Raw genomic sequence first — 25027 nt, 5'->3', positions numbered from 1 at the left:
ATTCAATGTCAATAAAGTGCGCTAAAAGATAATAAAATCACAAGAAAATAGTCTCATACGAGACAGTTACAAGAAAAAAAGAAAGCAACAATTCAATGTTATATCACCATGACAACACTAGAGGGTGCTATTATATAGATATTTTGTTCCCCTCCATTGTAAACGGAGAACCCCCAGATACTAGTCTATAGGGAATGATTTACAGCCAGTGTTCACAACTACACATATCAGCGCACCACTGTGTTGATGGCATGAATTCGTACAGTCTTATTTTTTCTCAAAACCTCTCCCTTGCGGACTAATTTCTTTGTCGGTTGCAGTGGATCCTGGCAGTTTTGTTTAATAATAATAATAATAATAATAATAATAATAATAATAATAATAATAATAACAACAATAATAATAACACTAATAAGAATAACCTACAACTATATCTAAGGAGAGATGTGTGTATGAGGAAAAACTCAAGTTTAAAAAGTTAGATGTCAGTCGGCAAAAAGTAATTTTGTGTTACCAGTTAGGTTTCCTTTTCTCAATCCTCAAAGAAAAAAAGAAAGAAAAACTCTCACCTGCCAATGTAGAGGCATTCTTAGATTTCATCGACTCTGCCAGTGAAAATAGAGCTGATGCTCTTGCCCCCCCTAGGAACAAGGCCTCCCGTCATGTATAAATAACCCAAACCACTCATCCGCCTTGTCAGTAGGGATCTTTGTATCTCCCAGCTGGCCATTATCACTCAGCTTTTGTTCGTTTTTCACCCAGGCCCCGGCTGCAATCCCATTTTCCTCCTTTTATCGTCCTCCCTTTTGACCCCCTAACCTCTTTTTCCCCTCATCATTCCTCTTCATGCACACGCACTTCTCTCACTTCTCATCTGCGAGCATTTCTGGCGCTCCTAACCCGCGTGGTTCTCGCCCGCTCCTTGGCAATCACCGAAGGCATGGCTTGCAACGTTGTGATGGTCGTATTGGTCCAGTAGTCCACTTCTTTGAAGACCCGGTACACCCAAAGCTTCAGGTCAAACATGGTCAGCCCCTCTAACTATCGAGGAGAAGGGAAGAGATCACCACACTCGGCCTTGACAGCACTTTGAACATCAAACAACACCGGTTGGCATCGGTGCCTACCTCCATCCCCTCCGGGCAAGGAGTCACCACCGCTGGGCCATCTACAGCTTTGAGAAGTTCTCCTGTGTTGATTATAAGAAGCGAGAGTCTGTCCTTCACCATCTTCCTCTGGGTCTCATACTCACCCTTTTTCCCACTGCTCAGCTCCTCTTCCTCCTTGGTGATGGCTCTGTCCAGCAGGCCTCGGCACTGTAGCAGAGCCGAGTGGAGGCGCCAGAGTTTGTCCCTGGTGTCCAGCTGGGAAGAAGGAGGAGGGACGGATACCAGGCGACTGTCGGGGACTGTAAAATCTGCAGGGAGGGTCTCTCTCTTTCTCTGGAGCAGGATTCAAAGAGGGTGAAAATCAGTGACAGAGGCAGGATGATATCGATCAAGAAAAGCGGGAAAGCAAAGAGCATAATGAGGTTTAAGGACGGTTTATAAGAAGTTCTAACCACACTGATGTCATGTTATTGCAGAAATTTGGCACCATGTTAAATGTCACTGGCTGCAGGCGAGAGAGACTTTCTCTTAACGCAACAGGAATTTGTTTACATGACGCTAAACAGATACATCGGTGGAAAAAGTCTTCCTTTCTAGTGGAGTTGAGTTCAGGCCAAATTCTTAGAGGATTTGTTAAATCGAAAAGTTAAATGAGATGACATAAGCACAGCACAAGGTGGAGTTTTCTTGTATGTTTGTTCCAAATGAAAACCAAAGCAGGCGACACTTGGTGACATTAAAGTGAGACGTCATCTGAAAACAGAAGGTTAGCTTAGCTCGGCATTGAGCTGGGAAACAGAGCAACAGCTATCTTGGCTAATAATGAGTAACTATTAGCACATGAGCACCCTATTAGCTTCTGAGTTGGAAGATGGACTGAGTTACTGTTGAACTCCAAAAGCTACAAAAGCGGGATATTTTTGAGAACACATAAGTATTTTAAACATCACAGCATGTAATACTCTGTTAAAAAATACTTCACAATTTGCTTTTGTAAAGTTCTTTTTTTCCTGAAAGAATCTTGTGAGCAGCTAATGTCATGTTAGCCTTCTGGCTAGCAAAGTGACATCACCTGCCTGTCAGTTCAGTGAAGTTCTGTTTCAACTTCTTCACCTTCATTTTATTTAATTTATGGACATTGAGGTTGTTTGCCATTTTCTACTACAACTAAAAAATTCACAACGACGAATACTTCGCAATGTGTTGTGGTGTCAGTGTAATATGAGCGTGTGTCTTGGCAGGATATCTCAAAGACTTAATATGACAAGGCAAAGGTATGCGCTCTCTTAATTCTGTCTTGTCGTTTCTATGTTGTTTTCTCTCTGTAAACAAACTTTGTGTAAATAATTATTATTACAAGTCAGGATCTTCGCACCTCCTTACAGAACTGTTTCTGGTCTGCTCAGGTCTTGCTACATTAACTATTGTCCGGGAAAAAGATACAACCAAACAATAGCACCCCTGTGGTCCTATTTTGACAAAGTTTGATATCATGAATTGCTTTATGATGAAGTGTCAGGACGGGTCACTTCAAAAGCATGACACCTGAGGGAGTTGTCAAACCCAGAAGCCTCCTCATGACTTTATACTTGGGCGTTAATGATGATCGCAGCATGCAAGTTAGTACCAGCATGACAGAATGGCCTAAGGTGACTTGAGAGGTCTTGAGAGCCAGGGAGGATGGAATTTAATATTTGCTGCTCGGGCTGCCAGGGAAATGAGATTCAGCCTGTTATGGAGACCCTTGAAAACCTGGAACAACTCTCCTGGTTTGTCAAGATGGAGTATAGCACAGTTAGCTCTGGAAATTATTTCAGGGCTATGAAAAAACAAAAAAACAAATACACTGACGAGGAACCATCTTCCTGAGAGAATTATACTGATGCTTAAGACACAAATGTACATAAGTTTCTGTTCAACAAGATAAGACCCATCTAATGACTTCATGGTGTGTTCACAAGAGTGTAGCTGCAGCTGCGGGGCTACACAATGAAGAAAACAATACTGCATGTGAAAATGTCAAAGAAGGGTCAATTCCTGGGAATGAGGTGTGTGAAGTGATATTTCAGGCTGCTCCTTCGCTCCGAGCGAGACAAATGAGATGGTGAACTGGCTACAAACCAAGAAGTTTTAATAAGGAGCACCCTCTCACACCTTTAGGCAAAGACACACGGGCTTGTGGAATAGGCATGAGGGCTTCTTCACATACTGATGTGCTCATGCCAGATAAACACCCACCTCCGCAGTTCCAAGCCCCCCACCCCCGGAATTCCTACCCCCTACTGTCCTAGACATAATTTCTTTCTCTCCAAAAAACACACTCCCTCTCCTCTTCTTATCTCTGTCGCACACACATCCTTTTCACAGCTCCTTCTTGTTCTGTTTCTCTGTGACACACACTTTACCCCATTTTACACACACAAAGCTACAGACATGCATGCATCAAGGACACTGAAAATCTGTTCATTTTCCACTTAACCTTGACCTATTTGAGTGTGTTGTGTGCCTCTCACTCACACACTCTCTCTCTTTCTGACACACACACACACAAACACACAAACACACACACACACACACACACCACATGTTCACACATACTCACATTTAAGTTACAGCGTGTGGAAAAAGTAGGCTTCTCTACTCACATAAAGTTCCAATAAGATGGAGCACTCAAGGTGCAGCTGCTCGGCTATAGCAACGGCCCGGGCCACCGTGGTTCTGATCGGATCCGAGCCGGTCATTCCTCTAGTCCGCCTGTCTGCCATCTGATCTCCGTCGCTTCTGCCGGGAAGACTTAGTGACGCGCTCTTGAAGCAGAGGAGCACCGGATCCACTCTAATATATGAGCTTGTGCGCCCGCCTCATGCCGACAACACCGGCTTCCCGGTCACGGTTCATTTCAGCCTGGCCTTCCCGTCCTCTTATTCAAAAGTCCTGTGGAATTATTTAGACCGGAGCCTTCCCCTCGCTCGGGTTTCTGTAAAACGAGTTTCCCAGTTTGTCCGATCTTGTCTGCTAACAGTTATGTTGCTGAGTTGGTGGCCAACTCTCCGCCCATTCCCCAAGGAACCTGATGCCAGGCAGGAGGAATTTAAATCGCCGAGCGGGGGCGGAGAGCCGAGGGGGGGGGGAGACCGGACAGCCGGAGTGTGCCGATATGACGAGCCGATCTCAACGCCATCAAACACCAATGAGAAGGTTGTGGACCGACGTGTCAGCAGACAGCTCTCCACCACCATCACCAAAACACCACATTGTTAACACGCTTTCGGAGTTCATTCCTGCGGCAGATTTCCAGACACTTCCAGGATCAATGCCAAGGTTGAAACTGCTCTGGCTGCGCGTGGTGGCTCAACACCCGGCTAAGACACTTAACACTTGGTCACCTGTCTGGAACCGGCCTACATTCACTGTAGATACTCGCTCACATAATACAGGACATTGATGTCTGTCAGGCAATTAAAAATAATCTAATTAATTACATGATTTGTAATTAATTACACACATATATTAATCTCATATCTGCTTAAGGTCAAATGAATACACTAAGAAGAGAAGATTTGAAATCCACATTTTTATTGGTGATTGAATAAAACCTAAGTCCGCGCATCTTAAGGCTGAGTCTCAAATAGGCACTGCCAAGCATGGGGTCCTTCAATGGGCCAAGTTCAAAAAGCTTGTGTCTGGGACAAATTCACATTGAATTGCAACTCAAGTGAGCTATAATTAATCTTGGGTTAATTTTTATAACACGTTAATTTGCGGTGTAATTAATCAATCTAATGAACATATAACTTTATATATATATATATATATATATATATATATATATATATATATATATATATAAAGTTATATGTGGAGGTGAAGGTTCACAATGTCACCTCTTGGGGGTTAAATATGAATATTATCTTAATTATTGCGTGCTTTTGTCAGACTGCCTGATTTCTATTGATTACAATTTCTCATCTTTCTATTTTTGGATTTTGTGCACCAAGGTCTCAAAGACATCTTCCTGAGACTGTAAAAATTTGACCTGGCAGTAACCCTGATTGTTACAGTTTGAGGGCGCAATACTACGCCTGGACTCTAGATGTCACTGCAGGTCGCTGAGATGTAAACAGTAAACTGTGCTAAAGGACAGCAGCTAACCTTAGCCTGTTTCATTTACACAAATTGGAGCGATTTAACATATTTTATTCATATTTGCTCGACTATGTGGTGTAATATTCAAGGTCACAGAGGACAGGATTCGTAATCTTCACGCTTAAAACTGAGCTAACTAGCTTAGTTGATTTACAGGGATGAATTCTCTTGTTGGATACGGAGTGTCCTCGGAGTCTGACAGCGACGGAGAGGCAGAGGACGTAAACAACGGTAGGATAAAGTAAGTAAACACCTCAATTATTTCCCAAAATTATTTAAGTTGCCAGATATGAGCATTTATATTACTTTACCTTATAATCCTCTCATTGAAATTGGATGTAACGTAAGTTAAAGCAACTTCTCTTTCTTTGTGTACCTTTTTTTATCATCAAGCACTGAACCGGATATTGGCAATGACAAGAAGACCCGCAACTATTTGCTGGAGTCTGGTTCAGCTTCCAGCGAGTCAGGAAGTGAATCTGAATCAGAAGAGGACCCAGATCCATCTTCATCACCACATCCAGCACAGGCACCCTCTGTTATACGCCAGCCCACCCTTCCTGGTCCTTCTCTGGGCTCCCCCACCCCTCAGAAACTGCCCCCTCCAACCCTGAATGCTTGCTCAGACAGCAGTGTGTTTGCCAACCCATTCAAGGCTCAGGCAGACCAGAAGCTCAGTGCTTTGCAGAAACATGTCCCTCTTACAATGCAGGCTAAACCCTCTCAGATAGGAGGGAAAAGGGTGTGTGTTTCATACAGGAAAGACGGAAGATGTAGGTTCGGCATCAAATGCAAGTTTGCGCATGACAGTGACCTTCAGACGGCAGCTATTCCCACTGACAGTCATTCATCTGATGAAACACCAGCTCAGGTCAAATCCCAGGCAGGTGGCTCCCAGAACCCTCAGCAGGAGACAGAGGAGGAAGGGTCAGAAGGGCATCAAGTGAAGAAGAGGAGGGTTGGACTGAGTAACACCTTGATTCCTCCTAAAAGAGCTATGAAGCAGTACGTCATGCTGAGGGACAGAGAGCGGTTAAATACGTCCTGATGTTTTAGTGTCCGTGACACTGTTCTCACAAAGCAACAGATACTTGTGATTCATAAAGTTGTAAAGATTTAAGTGTTCGTTTTCCTTTTTAACAACCCCGATTTTCTTTCCAAATAATTACTCTTTAGGTTAAATGTTAAGACATTTATTTACATCATATAAATGCAGTTTTTGTTTCTGCTCTACCACACATCCTAGGTCACAAATCAGACAGGTACAGATTTAATATTGACACATTCCAGGGTTGCAACTTAGTTCATGAACTTACAGCATACAAGTCAAACACTCTTCAGTGACTGTGCTTACTCTATTGAATCACGTGATTTTACATAGTGACCTTTTGGTTGGTGACAGTGAATTAGATTTTGGGAGAAGTGATTATTGTATATAGGTTATTCCTTCAAAGAAGAAGTATCTGCACTGCAACTAAAAAGTCAGTTGTCTGCCAGAATCCTTTAAATATGCACGTTACTTACATGTGACTTAACACTTATCTCTTTCCACATTTCTCTGGAAAAGTGTGTTAGTATTTCCTTTGTCAAGTTAAGGTTTTATAGTTGGGTTCTAACAATAAATGTCTTCCCATTAATTTTAACATTCAAAGAGGTTTCTGACTCAGTGTGTTTTGTGTAATTCATTATATATAAATTAAGTTTATATATTAGGAACCTTGACGATGCCACACACTAGGCATGTGATGTGCTGTCTGTTACTTCGAGGTATGCTATATTATTGCATAATAGCTTCGCAACATATTTTAGGACTCAGTTTCAATACACGCACATAAAAGGCTAGTGATGTTTACAGGAATGTTATGTACAAAGGCAACAACTTACACAGAAACATACATATCTTTCCCTGATACAGAAACTCTAAAAAGCTACCAAATGTGACTATGAGTGAACGGTACGTTATATATTGGTGATCCTACATTTATCTCAAACACTGCAATACAGTATATTAGGTCACTGGTGACGTAATTGCCTATTTCGTGTGCGCCGTCCTTGTTTTACATTAAGGCCTGCTGCACATGTCTCTCAGTGCTGTCAGATAGGACATCCCCTTGTCCCGTCTGCTCCCAGACCACGCCGTCCTCTCCCACTACCTCTGACTGCTGAAGGGAGCCGGCTGATGGAGAGGAGGAGGCAAGCACTGGATTGTCCAGAATGAAGCTGTCCCCGTTGGAGGATGGATCCTGCGACTGGGTTCGGAGAGGAGGGCTGGAGGCGGCTGTCTGCAGGGTCTGAAGGTGCTGAGAGGTGGCCAGAATGGGGATCTGCTGAATGTGGGTCTGGGACTGGCTGATGGGCTGGAAGGTCATTTGTAGGATTTGTGTCTGTCCCTGGCTCTGCTGCTGGGAGGAATATGACTGAAGAGGCTGCAGCTGGGGTTGGGGCTGGGTCACCACTGAGCTGGAATGCAGGGTCAGTTGCTGGAGTTGGGGCTGCTGCGGCTGCTGAGCTGCCTGCACAAACTGGACGGGCATCTGTAGCTGGAGATGAGTCTGCTGCTGGTTGTCAGCTGGTGAAGGGGGGTCAATTGGGGAAAGAGCGATTGTTACTGGCACCTGCATGGTATGAAGAGTCTGGTCCTGTCCCAGTAAAACCACCTGGTGACTCACATGACCCATCTGGGACACCTGAGCTACATGTTGCCCAGCTTGGCCTTCCTGGCTTAGCGGCTCCACATTCCCCTCCTGCCCTACTTGGCTCATCTCCAGGCTGGTGACCTCTGCTTGTATGGGGTTTCCTGGCATCTCCAGCAAGGAGGCAGGGGTTGTAATGAGGGCACCAGCATTGGCTGCAAGTGCCTCTGCGATTAGCACCTCCGGGTGACTCTTGGCCTTGTGAGCCACTACACAGTCCTTTTTCTCAAACTTCTTGCCACAAATAGAGCAGGAAAACTGGTAGGTGGCATCAGCGTCATGCTTCTTCATGTGCCAGTTGAGAGATGCCTTCTGGCGACAGGTGAAGCCACAGATTTCACACCTGTTAGAAGAAGAAATTAGAAACTGAGACATCACTGGAATGGACAGAGGAAATGTAATATAACACAACAACAAACTGAAACAGCAAATGAATCAAAAACTGGGGGCACTAACTGGAGGGGCTTTTCTCCAGTGTGGATCATGCGGTGCACGGCCAGGTTGTGGGAGCTCTTGAAGGCACGAGCACAGAACTCACAGATGTAGTCTCGCTGGTCTAAAACGTCACACAAATTAATTACAGTTGTGCTCACCACGTACTTTCTTTATGAAATCACAACAAGCACATACTGAGATTTACAGGCAGACACGAGGTACCTGTATGATGTTTTGCATGACGAAGCAGCTGCTTCTGTAGCCGGAAAAGCCTTCCACAAGAAGGATGAGGACAAACGTACTTCTTTTTGAGCAAGTGCTGGTATTTTATATGATGCTGGTGTGCAGGACAAAGCAAATGTAGGACAGAAACCGTTACTAGGATTAATCTCTGTATTATGTTAGAACAAAAGGTTTTTAGACAATCAACAGTAAAAAAAAAAAAAAAACTCCAGTAACTTTGACGATGAAACATATAGTAAAACTATCAGTAAAATACATATTTTATTTACTTCAAAAATGCTTTCCTTGAAAACAAATTTTCTTTAGCTAGAGAAACAGACCTGCAGGTAGCGAGGATGAGCCAGAACTGTGCCACATCCCTCCATTTCACAGCGTACATACTGCACCGGGGGCTTCTTCCTGTGTTGGTAAAGCATGTGCCAGTTAGTGTCAAAAGCCTGAAACTAGTACCAGAGTCTTTATTAGCACATTTCCAAATTCATTCCCTATTCATTCAGTAGATCGCAGCTCCACTGGTTAGAAGGCAGATTTTACACAAAAGAGGAAAACTAAGACTTCTTTTACTACCCCAGTAAACATGTTCCTCATGCTATTATTGTCCCAATCACTGGCTTCAGATGGTCTTCGATGCAGCATGATGCCTATTTAACAAATTATGGTTCCATTTACACATGGTTTACACATCCATGTGTTTGGAATTCTTTGATCTGAAAGCAGAAGCCTGTTATTTAGCTCTCTAGTAGCCTGTTAGCTTGTGTTTGCTAGCAGTGTCCAGTCTCTGAACCCAGTGACAAAGGTCAATTATTTCCATGCACTGGAGGAAAATACTGGACCCAAAAATAAACAGAAGGAGAACCTTTACACACATGTAGGAAATCATGGAAGATTCCACAGGGAACACACAGACTTCAACGTGTATTAATGGATGTACAAGCCCTACATGTCTGAAAGTAGAAATAACGCTTTATAGTTAAAGATTCTAAAAAGTTCTGAATCCTTTTGGGTCTCTGATTGACTGATTGCTGCCACATCAGCCAACCTGAATAGAGGTGCGCCACCTTTGTGTCCGTAGTCTCACCTTCAATTGTAAATAAGTAAGAGGCCAACAGCAAAAATCCCAAATCTGAGACACTGTCACACCTGGTGCATCCTCTCAAATACGACCTGATGTTCTTGGACAAAATTTAGATCACTGCGCCCTCAAACAGACATCATATGTACCTTCTTTTTGGCAGTCGAGGGGTTTTATCGTCTTTTTTCCGGCGGCCTCTCCTGGCACACAAAGGACAAAGAAATTAACATGGAGTATCCAGGCTTCGATGTCATCACACACATTACACATCAGACAGCAATGGTGGTTATTATTTCACAGCGATCCATCTGCATTAGACAAGCAAAAGAGGATGTATGCTACTGACAGTGTCTCCTTCTAGAAGCAACATGCTTACTTCCTCGGGCCATCGGGGTCCTCCACCGTTTCTTCCTCCAACTTCACTTCCTCTTCCACAGTCTCCAAGTTGTCTGAACCTTCTACTTTTATCTCAGCAACCTCTTTCTCTTTCTTAGGCGCCTTTTCTTTTTCCTTCTTCTCCTTTGGTCTAGGAGGAACCCTGCGCTTTGGTTTCGGGACATCCCTGAAAAAAATACATATACTCAGAAATCTATTCAACAAACAAGAGAACAATCAAACAAGAGAACAAACAAACAAACAAGACGCAGCCCCCCCCCCCCCCAAACATAAACCAACCTTTCAGCCTTGGGGTCATAGCTCTGATCATTCAAGTCATCTGTAAATGGAACCTCTTCATCACTGCTGATTGCCTCTTCCTCTTCTGCTCCACTACATTGACATCAAAAAACATTACTTTAACAAAGGATTTCAGACTTTCTACCAGGAAGCCATGCAAAGCATTTCAGGTTTACCTCTGACTTTGTGCTGGGTAGATGAGGTCGTTAGAATCACCCTGAAGTTGCAGGTCTTCGCCATCCACAACCGCTTCAGCAACATTTTCACTTTCCTCCTCTTTCTTTTTACTGAGAAAGCAGTAACAATGAGAATAATATTTTAAAAAAGGACTCTTTTTGGTCATTATAAACGATTTAATAAGGTCAGTGGGCTATAAATATCAACACAGAATATATATCTGCATCTGTTAATCTATATCAAGATCGTGATTGTGCCATTTAATCTTACATATAAAAAGGGCCAGGGCGCCAAAATCACAAAAACATTTTTCCATAACCACTTTGGGGAAAAAAAAGAAATCTTGTTAAAAAAAAAAAAGTTTCCAGATTGTTTCGTAATTTTAAGAATAGACAGTTTTAAAATAATACACATTTAACACTAAATAAAACTATTAAAATCACAAAAAATGCACTTACATCTCATATCTTTCTTTACTGCTCAATTCTCCTTCAGCTGCTACATAACAGATAGAAAGACATGACGAAAATGAGACACGCAAGAAAAGCCAAAGAACGTTTTCTTGTACATATTGTACCTGTTTCCTTGATGTACATATCTGTATGAACAATAAACATATGAGAAACCTGGGAAATACTTGCATTACAGTTTATAGGAATGCAAATAATGAATAAATACTTGATAAGATTGAAAGCTGCTTGTTAGAATTTACCACAAATCAAACAGGTGTACATGTCTTGTTTAATTTTGAATTTCTCTAATATTTTATTTACGATCAAAAATTTAAAGAAGTATTTCACTCGGGGATGGGAACGGTTTTCAATTTTTGCCAAAAGAGAATTCTGCTTATCAGTAGGAGACCTACAGAAGTTTTCAATCATTTTTGTCTAAGAGTCATACTTCGATAGAGGTATTCATGTCTGCCTCTGTGCCTCTGATATCTGAACCATTTCCAATAAGCTGCATTGTTTGATTGACTGCACTAATAAAAAGTGCAGATAAACTTGGAGGCACACCGATCTCAATTACCAGTACCGAGGCTTTATCAGCTCTGGATCTTGAGTCAATGCCTGATTTAATTTCGATAAATTTACTTAATAATCAATAGAGGACATGTCAAAGCCAGATGCCGGTCAGAGTTTTCCAAAGAATACCATGTGGAAAGGCAGTTAGCTAAATGTGTCAGCGCCTCTGTCTGCATGATTTGTTTGATTACTCAAACGACCACATGTTGAAGCATAGCTGCTCATTATCAACAGGTTGCTCACCAGCTTGATTCTCTATTCCAGGCTCAGTCTTACACACAGGCTTGGCAGAGCTGCGGACAGCCCTGCCAGATGGGGTCTTGGCTCGAGTCTGTGCTGGGGGGCGTCTGGAAGTGAGAGCTAGAGAGATGGAAAAAGAGCCGTTTAATATACTGCATGTCATGACACAACCACGCACACCAGCTCCGTCTGAATTAAACAAGCGATTAAAATCCATGCAGATTTGTAGTAACTAATTGTGTCATAATTACCTTCAACATCTGTGGCAGGCTTCTTGGGGTCCTCTGAGCTGCAGATGATGAAAAAACAAACAAACAAAAAACACTGAATATATCCTGTATCCTGAATCAGGCCAGTCTAAGTAGGTGCTCAAATAAAGATATCCCCAGACAGGTGAGTTTCACTCCTCCCTCCCCGTGCTGCAGAAAGGGGACGCACTAAACGGAAGGCGTGTTCTGGACAGGAGCTGGCCCCACACTGACATGCAATTAAACGTTGAAACAGGCATATTATATACATATGTACGAGTTTAACTGTTCTGACGGCTCTGTTCCAACTTACTCTGTGCCCTCCAGGCTGTCACCTGCACCACCGGGCTCAGCCAAACCCACAGCTTCAGAATGTTTCTTTCGCCGGGAGTTGGAAACTTTCCTCCGCTTGCTAGCACCGCTGTCCGGGCTCGGCTCGTCTTCGTCCTCGTCACTCTTGGTGTCCTTCAACCACGCCGGTACAGCTCTCGTCGAGCGGTCTCTCAAGACTCGTCCTGAGCTCTGGAGGCTAGACGCAGTCCCATTAACTTCCGATAAAGATACAGTGACGCCAGACCTCGGGCGGCCCGCTCCCCGCTCCCGAAGCCCCCTTCGCGGTGTAAGGGCCGTACTGGGGGCCGGTGTCTTATCTGCGGCCTTGTCCTCCGCCGGCTCTTCACATTTATTTACATCCTCATTTCGCTCGCCGGTCGGTTCCATCACCTTGAAGACACTTGCACCGGTTTCTTATTCCGCACTAAGTCAAAAGGTTTCACTTGTAATTTGAGGAAAAACGCACATCTGGTTTAAAGACGTTTTGATTACAAGAGGCCTTTATCCGACAGTGGGGCATTTTCTGTGAATGCGTTGGGTTCGTCGCAAATTACATACATTAATTTATTGATTAGAAATTGAAAACTTTTCTTAATTATCTATTCAGCAATAAAGCGATATAATTTTAAAGAAGCAGACACTATTTTCGCGTTCTTAAAGCTATAGTAAACCTACTTATCCGCGAGGCCCTGGAGCACAACCATTTTGTGCGCTTTGTTGCGTCTCCTTTAAGCCAAATATAAACTGAGGTTACATTCAGCAGCGGCGCCGCTTTTTAGCAGCTGCGCAAATCATCTGGATGTCCCTTCGAGGCTCCAGAGGACGGTGACGGTCTATCCGCATTATTTGTGTATCTACAAAGACAGCAGGAGCCGCGCAAAAGCAGCGCACACACGTTTGGATGCTGGGGCATTATGGGAACTGTAGTGTACATTTATATCTACACAACTGTAACTTTCCACAATTGCATTTCTCGTATAATCTTGAACGCATTTGCCAATTTTTAAGCTTAAAGTAGCAACAAAAACCCTGAATGAAATTAGCAATGGAATTTGACATTAATGGAAAGCAGTAGACGTTGTAATTTTAATTTTGATACTGAAAATATAATTAAAATATTTATACCAACATAAACAGTGAATGGAAAACGTTTACTCTGAGTTACAAACACACACCAGTCGGCTTACATTATTTTACTATATTTTATTCCCTGAACTTCGGTTGGTTATACTTTATACGCTCTGAGAAATTAACAAATACATTAAAATATTTTACTTATCTTGAACTTGCATCTTTGGCATCATACAAAACAAATGTAAATGTGATATGAAATGTGATTTTTACAACACACTGGGATCAATATGGCAGCCATCTAATTTAATCTGAACTCTGCTGCTGGAGGCCTAATGTGCTTTGGCCACTAGATGGCAGCAGTGTTTTAAAGGCAAAACGGTCTCCTCGCACACACGTGACAGACACCAGCAAGCTTTCAATGTAACGTCTGCTCTCTGTTCAAGAGGATGATATTGTGTTTATTATTTATTGTGAAGTACGTGCGAATGATATTCCTGGGTGAGAACCCAACGTTTACTTATTACAGTGAGAGGATTTTGAATGACAATATGTGTCTTTTTCCACAAAAGCCTGGATGTAAATTCTCACTTCACATCTACTCCCTTCTTGAAAATTTCAGAATCTTTATTACGTTCATATCACTTTTTTCTCAAGTGGCTACAAGATGCAAAGAGAAGTCACTTCTTTCTCTGTATTTCATCAAGATTTCATGTTTCCACCTCTGGTGTTGAATGCTGGCCTGCGATTGGTTTCCAAATTGGTTGTGATGTCACAAAAAATAAAAGCATCACATTCAGTTTTAAGGTGGGCACAGAGAAACTGAAAACATCCCTTTAGTATCAAACTCTGCAATCGTGACACTGCGCAGTAACGCGCAAACCTCAAGACAACTAACAAGCAGAGCAGCGCATGTTTGCATGGAGGGAGCGTCAACACTGCTGTGCCTCTTCTCTGATAAGACCCTGCTAGCTAGTTCCCCCGTCAAGGCTAAAGACAGATGCTGACAGGCTTTTGCTGGAAGGGCTGTCAGGGAAAATTCAGTGCCTTCTTTTATCACAAAACCTACTTTTATTACATTATTTCTACTTAATTATCTTATTCTCTTCTTCTGTTATGTTTTATCGATTAGTTGATAGTCAGTTTTATGATTTCATTTCATATTTTTCATGGCACACTATGATTTATTATCATTTTCCCTTTGTCTTTAGTGCGAAGCCCATTTTAATGGTCGATATTAATGAAAAGGTAAATACATGTTTCCTGTGTGAGGTAGCATAGTGAAAGCTGCAGGCACATAACAGCAGTAAATTCAAATTGCCATTGAGCCCTGAGCAGAATTTACATCAAAATAAGATTTTAACTTATTGGTTTCCAGCGATTTCAGTAGTTCTAAAGCAGGTGTTGAATAATCTTAAAAGTGGTGACATTATCAAAGAACTTGCATGCCCTTTTGCACATATTGTTCTGCATAATTAAGTCTACTTCTGTTCCCAAATCCTCACTGAACTCCTTGGTGGGGGTACAACATGTTTCTAGAGTAAAGTTGACCCACCACAGAGAAGTTGATGAAACATTCTCAAGACACTGTGTTCTCGCTCTTCCCACCACTGTCACATTGCTTCATAATAGCTGATGTATAAAGTCAGGGATGGGTTTCCATTCACAGAGGTTGGAGTCAAAGTCTTTGACCTCTCAACACATTTATGACCTCGTTCAGTCCTCTGTGCAGCAATGCAGTTAAACCCATAACTAACCGGTTTTATTTATATGTGTATTTCCTGGACCGGTGTGAGCTTATTCTGACCCCCATCACGAGTTCTACAAACTTCATCTTCGCAGCCAGAGGCGGTTAAAATATCTCCTTTAAATTAATGGATGAATGAAAAAAAAATGGTGTCAGAGGAATATTTGTTTCTATTTATTTATTTCTTTTTCTTATCTTGTGGCAGCATGTGAAAACCTCTGATAGGAACGTCACTGGCAGCAGGTCATGTTCACAACGATCACCAATTCATGCTATATGACCAAAAATCTAATTCTTCCTATTTTTATGTCAAAATCCAATTGTATTTTTTCTTCTTGAAACACAATATGACACGTCCTGGCAGAAGCACTTACCAACATCCCCCCATCAATCAATCACGATCTTTTAGCAACATGTTCGGTAGTAATTTAGCTAGCAAGCAAACATGATACATCAGTGTGTCGGTGGATGTTCACGTACACAAATTCTGTTTTCCTTCCCAAAGATGCTGTGGTTCTGGGGCTGGAGACACTCCAGTTGAAATGGGGAGAAGTTAAAAAAAAAAAATCACAAAAGCCGCTGATAACAGCAGTCAGAGCAGTATTTTGGACTCATGAACGCTGTACAGATCAATCTACAGATTAAAAAAAAAATGGTCGCGTGTACAACTGAGTTAATGTTAGACAACTAAGGCACAAGTGCTTATAAGACATTATGTAATCAAAGCATTCACACTGTTGATCCACAGAGCAGCGATTTTGAATCGAATTCTTGAGGTTCACCAGGGATGCTCAAGCGTGTGTTGTGGGCTCCGGGTGCAAACTCAGAAATTCTAACCTTGAAGTTCAACTAGAACGCACCTATGATACTCTCTGGACACGCCCACTTTTAAGACTTCAGTCTAGTTCCTCTCCAAAATGACTTTCCGTTGTTTTTCTTGTTTTAAAAAAAACTCTATTACACATGGAAAAACTTCACAATTCCAGCACTTAAATTGTAGTTTCCATTAAGCTGAGAGGGCAAAAGAAAGAAAAAAGGGCAGAGACAGCTTTGCATCCTTTTGGAAAAAAAAAACTTTATTTATCTACTTTATCACTATAAATATAACAAGGCAGAAAAAGCTTCTTTTTTTTTCTAAAAACAAACCCTCATATAGCATACAGTCTGCATTGGTCTACAAAGGTAAAGCACAGGGCACATCTTGGCAATAAGGCACAAACTAAGAAGAATTTAAATGGCAACACCTATATCAAAGAAAGCATTTTTACCTCCACCCCACTGAAACAAGGAGTGGGAGGAGGTGGTCCCGCTGCTGCAGCGTGGAAGACATGAAGGCGATAGAAAGTAAAGCAGGCGTTTGAATGGGAACCGGAGACTTTTGAAGATGTTTTAATAACTGAGTAGAGTTTTAGAGGCCAAACGGACAAACCAGGTCCAACAAGTGATGGACTGTAACACTGAGATGAGCCAGTTTCCAGTCTCGGCTGTTGATACAATGTTGCTGAAAGAGAAGGCCTTCATGTTCCCACTCAAAACACCAAAATCCAGTTCAAAATAGCAACAAAAAAATTACACATAGCAAAACAACCTTGAATGTTTAAGAACTATTGGACACTTTGGCAAAAAAAAAAGTATGTCTCTACTTTTGTTACTCAGACTTTTTTTTTTTATCCCTAAACAAGATTATATATGTATATATATACACACACATATATATATACACACATATATATATATGTGTGTATATATATACATGCATACATACATACATATATATATGTGTGTGTGTATATATATGTGTATATATATATATACATACATACATACATATATATATGTATATATATATATATAAAGAAAAGTAATATGTTTTAGAATATATTAGACCTTTTCTTCTCACTTCTCACATACACAACATACGCAATGCATATATTAAATATATCCTGACTCATCGTTGTCATACAAGAACATTATAAAAGCAGTTATCACCAGTTTATTATCCAGTTTCGGAGAGGAGTGAAGAACCATCATGTTGTTGTGGAAGGTCCATCTCTTTGCATCACGTGGACTGATCGTTTGATTTCTTTTAGAATGAGCCCATAAAGTCATTCAGTTATTTTTGAGATGACGTTGTGAGTTCGAAAAGGAAGGCGGGGACAATTTAGACACCTTAACTGTCAATAAATATGAGCCCACATGTGATATTTTAAATGCGCTTCCATAAAGATAATGGTCATGTGACTTTATGAGCAGCAGCTGCTTGCATCCGTTTACGTTTTTCTTGTCGCACTCTTCCTGGCTACCTGTGTATGTCTGCACTAGGTATTACTCCAGTTGTTCCCAGTTCAATATTACACCTCAAGAGTTAAAAAAGTGCAGACTAAACATTCATAAGTGTACTTTCTACATCACGGAGGGAAAACTCTGCCATCAGGAATGCCAAGTAGTAGTTCAGTTTACGCATGAATTCACGCTCCTCATCTGAAAGTGGCAAACTCCTGCCCTTCATAAATAGGGTTAAGTGCACCTCGGTCAAGCACAGTTTAGTGGGAGGAGAAATAAAGAGGAGCTGAGTATACGGAGTGTCACTGCAGGGGTAGAGACGACAGGAGAGAGGTAGCCGTGTCACATCTGTCTGCGGAGACTGAAACGCACTTGTCTCACCTCAGTCCGCCACGAAACTTAAAGAGAAGTCATTCCTCCAACCACGTGGGCTTATGAAAGGCACAGTGAAAGCTAGAGTAGCACATAAGGCACTGTAGTGAGGCACAGGTCATCTTTGAGATTGAATGTAAAGTTCTTTTTTCTTTTTTTTTCTCTTTTTTGGTTAGAAAATACAAGGGCACTAAGTGACAGAGTGCTTCAATGAATACAGGAAAATATCTCTCATTTCCGTCCACATTTGTTCGCCTTTCAGGAGTCAAAATATTCCACAAAAAAAACCACAACAAATAATAATATAGATATACACGAATGTGAAAGAAAACACCCCTAATATGTGTTCAGTCTTAGTCCCCTGTCAGCGCCACGATGTCACCATGTGTCAGGCTTAGAGATACAAATGTAATCTGTCACAAAGAAATATTATTAAAGCGGGGACATTTCTTCAAATAAAGCAAGATATATGTGTCAAAAGTTAAAGAAAGAACAATGTAGGTAAATAAACACTTAAAAACCTTCATTAAAAATAACCACCACAAGTACCAAATAGGCATGTCTGAAGCATAAACGTTGAACCAGCGTGGACGGACAGCATCACCTACAGCAAATGACTAGAATATTATATACTAGTAGGAAAAAAAATACCAAGACATATATTAGTATATTCAAAGCTGTTGGCTTCAGTGGCATCCTCTCGAGTCAGTAGTTCCTGTTCCTCACAATTACCCCCCCCCCCCCAAAGTTTTTACACAATTTTTTTAGATAAAGTTTTCCTTAAAAATATCACCCCTAAATAAAAAAGCTATCGTGAATAAAATATTAAAAATGTATCTTCATAAATACTTGAATGTACCTTCAGTGTTTTTGTTGCCGTAGCAACAAGACAATGGGGGTCTGAGACAGAGCCAGAGAGAGAGAGAGAGAGAGAGAGACAGAGAGAGAGAGAGACAGAGACAGAGACAGACAGACAGAGAGAGAAAGGCTGGCCTGAGTTGTGACAGTGTTTCTGTGAATGTTGAGGCAGGCCTCCTCAGGAAGTGGACTTTCCTCTATGTCTCTTTTAGTTTTGCATAATTAAGTCTGACATAGAGTTGCTTGTGTCCAGGATAAACTGACTGATCTGAGATGCCATGGTTTCACTGCCTGTGCTATTCTTATTTTCCTTTGGAGTGCTTGGAAATTCACAAGTTCAAGGGATGCTTTTAGATGATGACGCACGCTGTGAGATGTTACTGTGGCCAATCAGTGACAGAGTACTGCTCTGGTTGCTTAACGTGACCCTCAGAATCAGTACGTCTGGTAGACGTCGTGGATTGGCAGCTGGAAGGCCGTTGCAGGGAAGGCCTGTGGCACAGCATAGCCAGCGTAGCCTCCGTATGCTGCAGCTGCTACTGCTGCGTTCTTTTGCAAAGCAGCCAGAGCTGCTGTGTTGGCAGCGTAGTTTGTGATGGGGACATATCCAGTTCCATACAGGCCACTGGCGGCTGCTGGGATGCGTTGGACGTTGTGGGCCATGGCATAGACGGGAGTGATCGGACGACCCTGGGAAAAGAAACAGCCGAACAATGAGGATTTCCAAAGCACAAACACAATACTCGGTTTCGCTGTTTTTTATTGCCTGTATTATTTTGAAAGTCTGCTTTCCCTACTGTGTGTATCAGGTCTACCTGGACTCTACGCAGACACTCCAGTGTACCCATGCCATGCTGCAATTATGCTGAAGAACTAACTGCCGAGAAGGCTTCTATGCTAATATATTAAGTTTTGCGGTGTACTTCAAATAATAAATTGAGAAAAAGTTTTAGAATTTGAGCGAATACAATTTGAACAACAGTTACATTTTAACATTGGAAGAGGAAATGGTCCAGGAATGCACTTGTGAAAATGTGACCAGTCTGATTTGCGGTGATGTGCATCAAAATGCAGACCATCAGAAAGTACGTGACAATGTCTGTTTACTGAAGAAGTATAAATCCAGCCGAAATTTAACTTCCTGTCTTTGCTTCACGCCATTTTGTTTGACTTGTGCCTCACTAAAGGCTTTTATTGATTCAACTGCCCTCAGTGTCCTGAGGCTTTGTTTTTACTTTCAACTAATTAACAACTATCTGTGTGATAATGAGGCATGTAAACTGTACACTGTGGGCTCCACAAGGCCCCTCACTAGCAGCCAAGAAAGAAAAAAAAACCTGAACTGAAAGTAAATCTCAACTGCAATTTCAGTTCTCTGACAGACAATATCTGAGACAAAGCATTCATACAACATAGATTTTCCTTACTATATATGATTTTTTGAGTTCGCAAAAACATATATCAGAGAGGTCATGCACACCTGAAAGGGTGGAGGAGTAGAGACGGCAGGTAGGACACTGGCAGCAGGAGCGCTGGCGTGCTCAGGGTGTTGGATGGCCAAAGGGTTAATTAGGTGCTCCATTGTGTGCACCTTCCCCTCCTCCATCAGCTTGGCTGTGGGAGCCGCACTGAACACTGGGTACTGCCCACCCAGAGCCGGCAAGGCCACTGCACATAGAGAAACATGTAAATGAGAGTATAGTGAGGAGCGGGATACAGGAAATAAAAGCAGAAGATGAGCACATCCACCCATGTTCACACACAAATACACACACACACACACACACACACACACACACACACACACACACACACACACTTAGATCTGAATATCATTTCTTGAATATGCAACAAACACAGAAAAAGCTGAAGGACACAATTTAGAAAAGAAGGGAAAAATAAAGCTACATAGGTAGGTGTTGGAGTGTGATTCGGATTATGATGGTGCTCAACCCTGGATTAACCCCATTGCTCCAAGACACGTACACACGCGCACACGCACACACACACACACACACACACACACACACACACACACACACACAGACCCACACCCACAGAACGAACACAACGTCCGTCATTGTTTCAGATGGACAAAAGTCTTTTCAATCTGGTGCTGATCCTGTGATTCCACACAGACCGGCACTGAGACCGAGCTCCAGATCAGGATCAAATTTTTCCAGAGGAATCGTTGTCACTTTACAAACTGCAGCTCTGATCAGCAAACATGTGACATAGTTATGAAATAACAATGTAAAACAACATATTTAATCTGATGGGTGTTCAGTCAGAAATGTGAAGATTAACGTATAATACCAGTGTGTGTTTCCATTTTGTTTGTAATTCTTGAAAGTGAAACTTACAATCTAGGGTTTATTTGATCTATGTACATGAACATGAAAGTATCAGAAGACAAAAATGTAATTTCCAGATTTATGGAATGTAAATAATACTTGGGGAATAAAACACTAACAATGTTTGCCAAATTCTGCTTTGTGGCTAAGTTCAGCAAATGTAAAAATGTGTATTTCATAACATCATACAATAATTAAAAGCAGCATACATGTAATATATAAACATGTATTTGTAGAGAATAAAACTTAACACTGGTATTATCCTGTCAGTGATCAGGGGAGTCGGCATTAGAGAGGAGATTGTGTTAGTTTGGGATTTGCATTTGAGATCCAGTCTTGACTGAAAGTGCTGCAGAGCTTCAGCAAAAACTGCTTCTTCTCATGAACCCAGTTGACATCCAACAAATAATTTAACATAAAGCTCAATTATTTCTGAGGCACTTTTGCGTTGTTGTTTTTTGCCTATATGCTATTACAGCTTAAAGAAGAAGGCAGCATTTCAATCAAAAGCTAGAGTTGAGCACAGTTGTAAAAGTGGATCACGGATGGTCCCCACATACTGAAACTACACCAGTGTTAAGACAGGCAACAGCACCGAGAGGACAAAAATGGCCTTGAAGCAAAGCCAAGGTGAGCTGATACAGAAGACTGAAGGAGTGGCACTAAATTCACTGGGCATTCATAACCCTGTGTACCTTCAAGAGATGAAAATCTCCCCAGAGTAACACCCTTTATGAAGTAGTTTTAGCATTTGGTACCTTCAGCGTTATGGTTGTATTACTGGCATTCCTGACTCCCACTCTATCATCTCACCACTCCAACATGAACAATGCAGCCACCTTGCCTTCCATTAACACAATGCTGTTTTCTATCTGAACAACCAGTGAGAGCAAATTTCTGATAAGGTGGGGAAAAAGGGGAAGAATGAGGAACAGAATATAGTGGTTACTTTCTGTTCATGCAAGAAAGGACACTTGGAGGCATTGCTCTTAATTTGCTTCGTTTGCTGTCCTTTTGCACATGACCATCCAGTAACAACCATCATTTTGATGTAAAAAAAATAAGACACACAAATGAGAGCGGCAAGGTTTAGTAAAGGCGTTGGAGATGGGTGAGGATATGGAGGGCTATGTCTATCTCACTGACTTGTGCCAGGTTTGATGGCAACAGGGTTGACGGAGGCAGCAAGCTCCAGACTGGGCATCAGCTCATAGGGCTTTTCGGGCTGCTTGGTCTTGCCCTCGTGGTAGCGGCTGTAGATGCCACGACCGGCAGAGTAACCCCCGAGGTACGACCCCCGAGGTCCAGGGGTACGGTTACCTGTGGCAGCACGACCACGACCTCGTACAGTACCTGCTTAAAATACAATAAATTGTGGTTTAGGACTTGGGGCAGGTTTGACTAAAGTTACATAGGGCAACATTTAGCATTTAGCTATCAAGGAGGTTAATTTTGCTCTAATTCCAATGTAGCTGCTAGCAATGTCAGTTTGACTTCTGGCATATTTGTGGGAAGGTATCTGGGAGGAGTTTGGCCTTGTTTCTGAGCAGGGTTCTGACTCCTAAATGGTATTTGGAGTATTTAATGGCACCGTGAAGTGATATTTTCTCTATTAACCCAGCATGAAATGGGAGGTGACAGTGCAGGAGGAAAGGGATGGTGTTAGAAAATGTGTAGTTTGTCACATGGCAAGAAAGCTCATTGTTCATTGAAGGAATGAGTAGGAATAAGGATGTGAGAGATTACCATTGTTCTGTATCATTGGGGATCCTTTGGAGAGAAAACCAAAACACAATGATTGTTGGAAGTCAAATAGATTTTCCTGCTACCACCCAAAGACCACATTTAATCAGTCATCAAAGGTAATGGGATTAGCATTCATTGGTCCATCACCCTGTTGTGTCTTTTTCTGATTTCATGAGGCAAACATTCTAATCAGCTCAAATTGAAGCTTCCACAAAAGGAACTTCTGATCATTAAAGATTACATCAGTATTTTCTTAGTCATCACCTTCATTTCATCATCATCATCATCATCATCATCATCATCATCATCATCATCATCATCATCAAACTTTTAACAAAGTCTGATGGGGTGTGTTTCTAATTGTTCTTACAATGCTGTCCTTTGTATGTCATTTTAAAATCTCTAACAGCGCAATGCCAAGAGCGTTTTAACGGCCACCAACATGTATGGCAACGTAACAGTTGGTTGAGACAGAAAAACTCCCTTGTAAACTGATTTTGAAAAAGTCAAAAAAGAATTCTAACCTTTGACGAAGTAGTCTCTGTTAGGTCCAATGAGGGTATTGTAGGGATAACCGTAGTAGGCCAATGTGTAGGGATCACACTGGTATACGTAGTTCTGCTGCGTAGCTTCTGGAGAGGCGGAAGCTCCTTTAGAGGCCTTCTGGCGTGAGTACTGCTCTTTGTCCACTGGCTTAGCAAGAGTCACCTCAATGCAGGACCCTTCTACCTCTGTGCCATTGAGGTGTTCCATGGCCAGCACGGCATCATCCCGGGAGGTAAAGTGAACGAAGGCATAGTCACGGATTTTCTTCACGCGTTCTACGCATCCAGGGTTCCACTTGCTAAACACCTGGTTGATAGAGATAAAGATGGTTGATTACTATCTTTATCTTTCTTGAGTTAAACCAATGTAATTAACCATACTTACTTACTTAATTTTAAACCCACCTGTCTAATAGTCTCCTCACTGGTCTCCATCATAAGATTCCTTACGTAAAGGATCTTCACCGTCTCCATCACGTCTTCATCAACATCAATCTCTGGCTCAGCCCAGTCCACTGCGATCTGATGGCCCCACAGCTGAATACGTCCAGGCATCAACTTCCTGCGTGCCATGGCAGCCGCACGATGTGACTCATACTCTACAAAGGCAAAGCCGCGGTTCTTCATCTTGTCTGCAGCACTGGCATAAACAATCACATCTAGTACACCCTCTGTCACCTTGGAGACCTCTTCTAGGATCTCCTCACGCTTTTTGGTCTTTGGGATGCCACCAATGAATAGACGGCAGTTGTCCACAGAGGAGCAGACCCCCAGAAGCCGCCCAGGCCGCACCTCATAGTTGTTGAGCTCCCGCACAGCTCTTTTGGCTTCATGTTTCTCTGTGTACATCACAAATGCATATCCTCGGTTCTTCCCGTCAAAGTCCATCATGAGGCGCATCTCATAGATACGTCCCACAGTCTCAAATACTGGGACCAGCTCATCTTCATAAACATCCCGTGGGATCTTGCCCACAAAGATTTCACATCCCCGTGGTGGAGATTGGGCATTCCAACCAGGTGGAGGGCCATATTTACGCTGCCCATTTTCCTGGACCATACTGTAGCCGGTGCGTTCCATTAAAGCCACCAGTGCTGCCTCATTGGGAGCCCCTGCGACACCCTCGGGGATGGTGATCTGTCCATGGAGAGAGTGGTGGGATGCGCCAGAGGGTTTGGAAGGTTTGGCAGGGGCAGCGTTATTGCTCATGGTGGAGGAGGAAGCAGGGTCTTCGGCTGTCATTCTGACAAAAGCATCCAATCGAGGCACCTGAGAAGAGCAAAGAGATTTAGCCAATACTGTCAAATTTAGCTGTACAGGCAGTATTCAACACTGTTAATGAAATGTGCTATCAAAGAGAGAGAAAAAGTTTAAAAAAAAAGAAGAAAACCTTCAGCCCGTGTCTGCATGAATAAAACATAGCATGGCTTCTGGTTGTTTAAAAGAAAATGATTACCCATTGTCAGGCAAGATCACACAAACAACCGGTCAAATATAACGCATTATATGACCTGGACACAACAGTAAAAAAAACAGCATCTATAAATCCCCAGAACACCTTCTGCTATCAGTAGTTTTACTACCTTGTTTTGTTGAGTTTCTCAGATCCTTTTCTGACCTCCGACCCCTATCAGAGAAAAAGGAGGGCTATAAAC

General features: G+C 42.2%; 4 protein-coding genes across 17 annotated transcripts in view; 1 reads left to right on the top strand and 3 right to left on the bottom strand.

The window, feature by feature from the left end:
- Nucleotides 1-373: 373 nt before the first annotated feature.
- Nucleotides 374-4432, bottom strand: cntf (ciliary neurotrophic factor). Its single transcript, XM_086211528.1, has 3 exons — nt 3755-4432; nt 1128-1442; nt 374-1041 (listed from the first exon to the last, which is right to left on the bottom strand). Exons 1-3 carry the CDS (start codon nt 3872-3874, stop codon nt 871-873), a joined length of 606 nt encoding a protein of 201 aa, XP_086067654.1. The 5' UTR covers nt 3875-4432; the 3' UTR covers nt 374-870.
- A 776-nt stretch (nt 4433-5208) lies between these two features.
- On the top strand, nt 5209-6890 carry LOC147257522 (uncharacterized). Its single transcript, XM_086211527.1, has 2 exons — nt 5209-5496; nt 5649-6890. Exons 1-2 carry the CDS (start codon nt 5414-5416, stop codon nt 6301-6303), a joined length of 738 nt encoding a protein of 245 aa, XP_086067653.1. The 5' UTR covers nt 5209-5413; the 3' UTR covers nt 6304-6890.
- On the bottom strand, nt 6462-13175 carry zfp91 (ZFP91 zinc finger protein, atypical E3 ubiquitin ligase). 2 transcript variants are annotated; one of them, XM_086211526.1, is made up of 12 exons: nt 12377-13175; nt 12067-12104; nt 11819-11935; nt 11009-11045; nt 10550-10660; nt 10374-10466; nt 10075-10260; nt 9848-9898; nt 8947-9025; nt 8606-8720; nt 8405-8504; nt 6462-8291 (listed from the first exon to the last, which is right to left on the bottom strand). In XM_086211526.1, exons 1-12 carry the CDS (start codon nt 12781-12783, stop codon nt 7313-7315), a joined length of 2313 nt encoding a protein of 770 aa, XP_086067652.1. In that variant the 5' UTR covers nt 12784-13175; the 3' UTR covers nt 6462-7312. The 2 variants fall into 2 exon arrangements, with proteins under 2 accessions (XP_086067652.1, XP_086067651.1); XM_086211525.1 differs by having other exon boundaries at nt 11009-11048; nt 12377-13154.
- A 3094-nt stretch (nt 13176-16269) lies between these two features.
- rbm47 (RNA binding motif protein 47) overlaps nt 16270-25027 on the bottom strand; it is a 29557-nt gene continuing 20799 nt past the window's right edge. For 7 of the 13 annotated variants that reach the window (XM_086211517.1, XM_086211514.1, XM_086211515.1 and 4 more), the window contains 6 exons: nt 23778-24641; nt 23352-23679; nt 22828-22851; nt 22228-22437; nt 20208-20395; nt 16270-19417 (listed from right to left, as the gene is read on the bottom strand). In XM_086211517.1, coding sequence (XP_086067643.1) covers nt 19163-19417; nt 20208-20395; nt 22228-22437; nt 22828-22851; nt 23352-23679; nt 23778-24614 — 1842 coding nt within the window. In that variant the 5' untranslated portion in view covers nt 24615-24641 and the 3' untranslated portion in view covers nt 16270-19162. Of the gene's footprint in view, nt 19418-20207; nt 20396-22227; nt 22438-22827; nt 22852-23351; nt 23680-23777; nt 24642-24955; nt 25000-25027 lie in introns of all 13 variants that reach the window. The other 6 variants (XM_086211518.1, XM_086211520.1, XM_086211523.1 and 3 more) reach the window with 6 other exon arrangements.

This window comes from Aulostomus chinensis, chromosome 8, assembly GCF_037954235.1.
Source record: "Aulostomus chinensis isolate RoL2024-O1b breed Wild chromosome 8, RoL_Achi_v1.0, whole genome shotgun sequence".
Classification (NCBI taxonomy): domain Eukaryota; kingdom Metazoa; phylum Chordata; class Actinopteri; order Syngnathiformes; family Aulostomidae; genus Aulostomus; species Aulostomus chinensis.
Note: the sequence above shows the minus strand (reverse complement) of the source record. Positions and strands in the feature narration are given on the sequence as shown.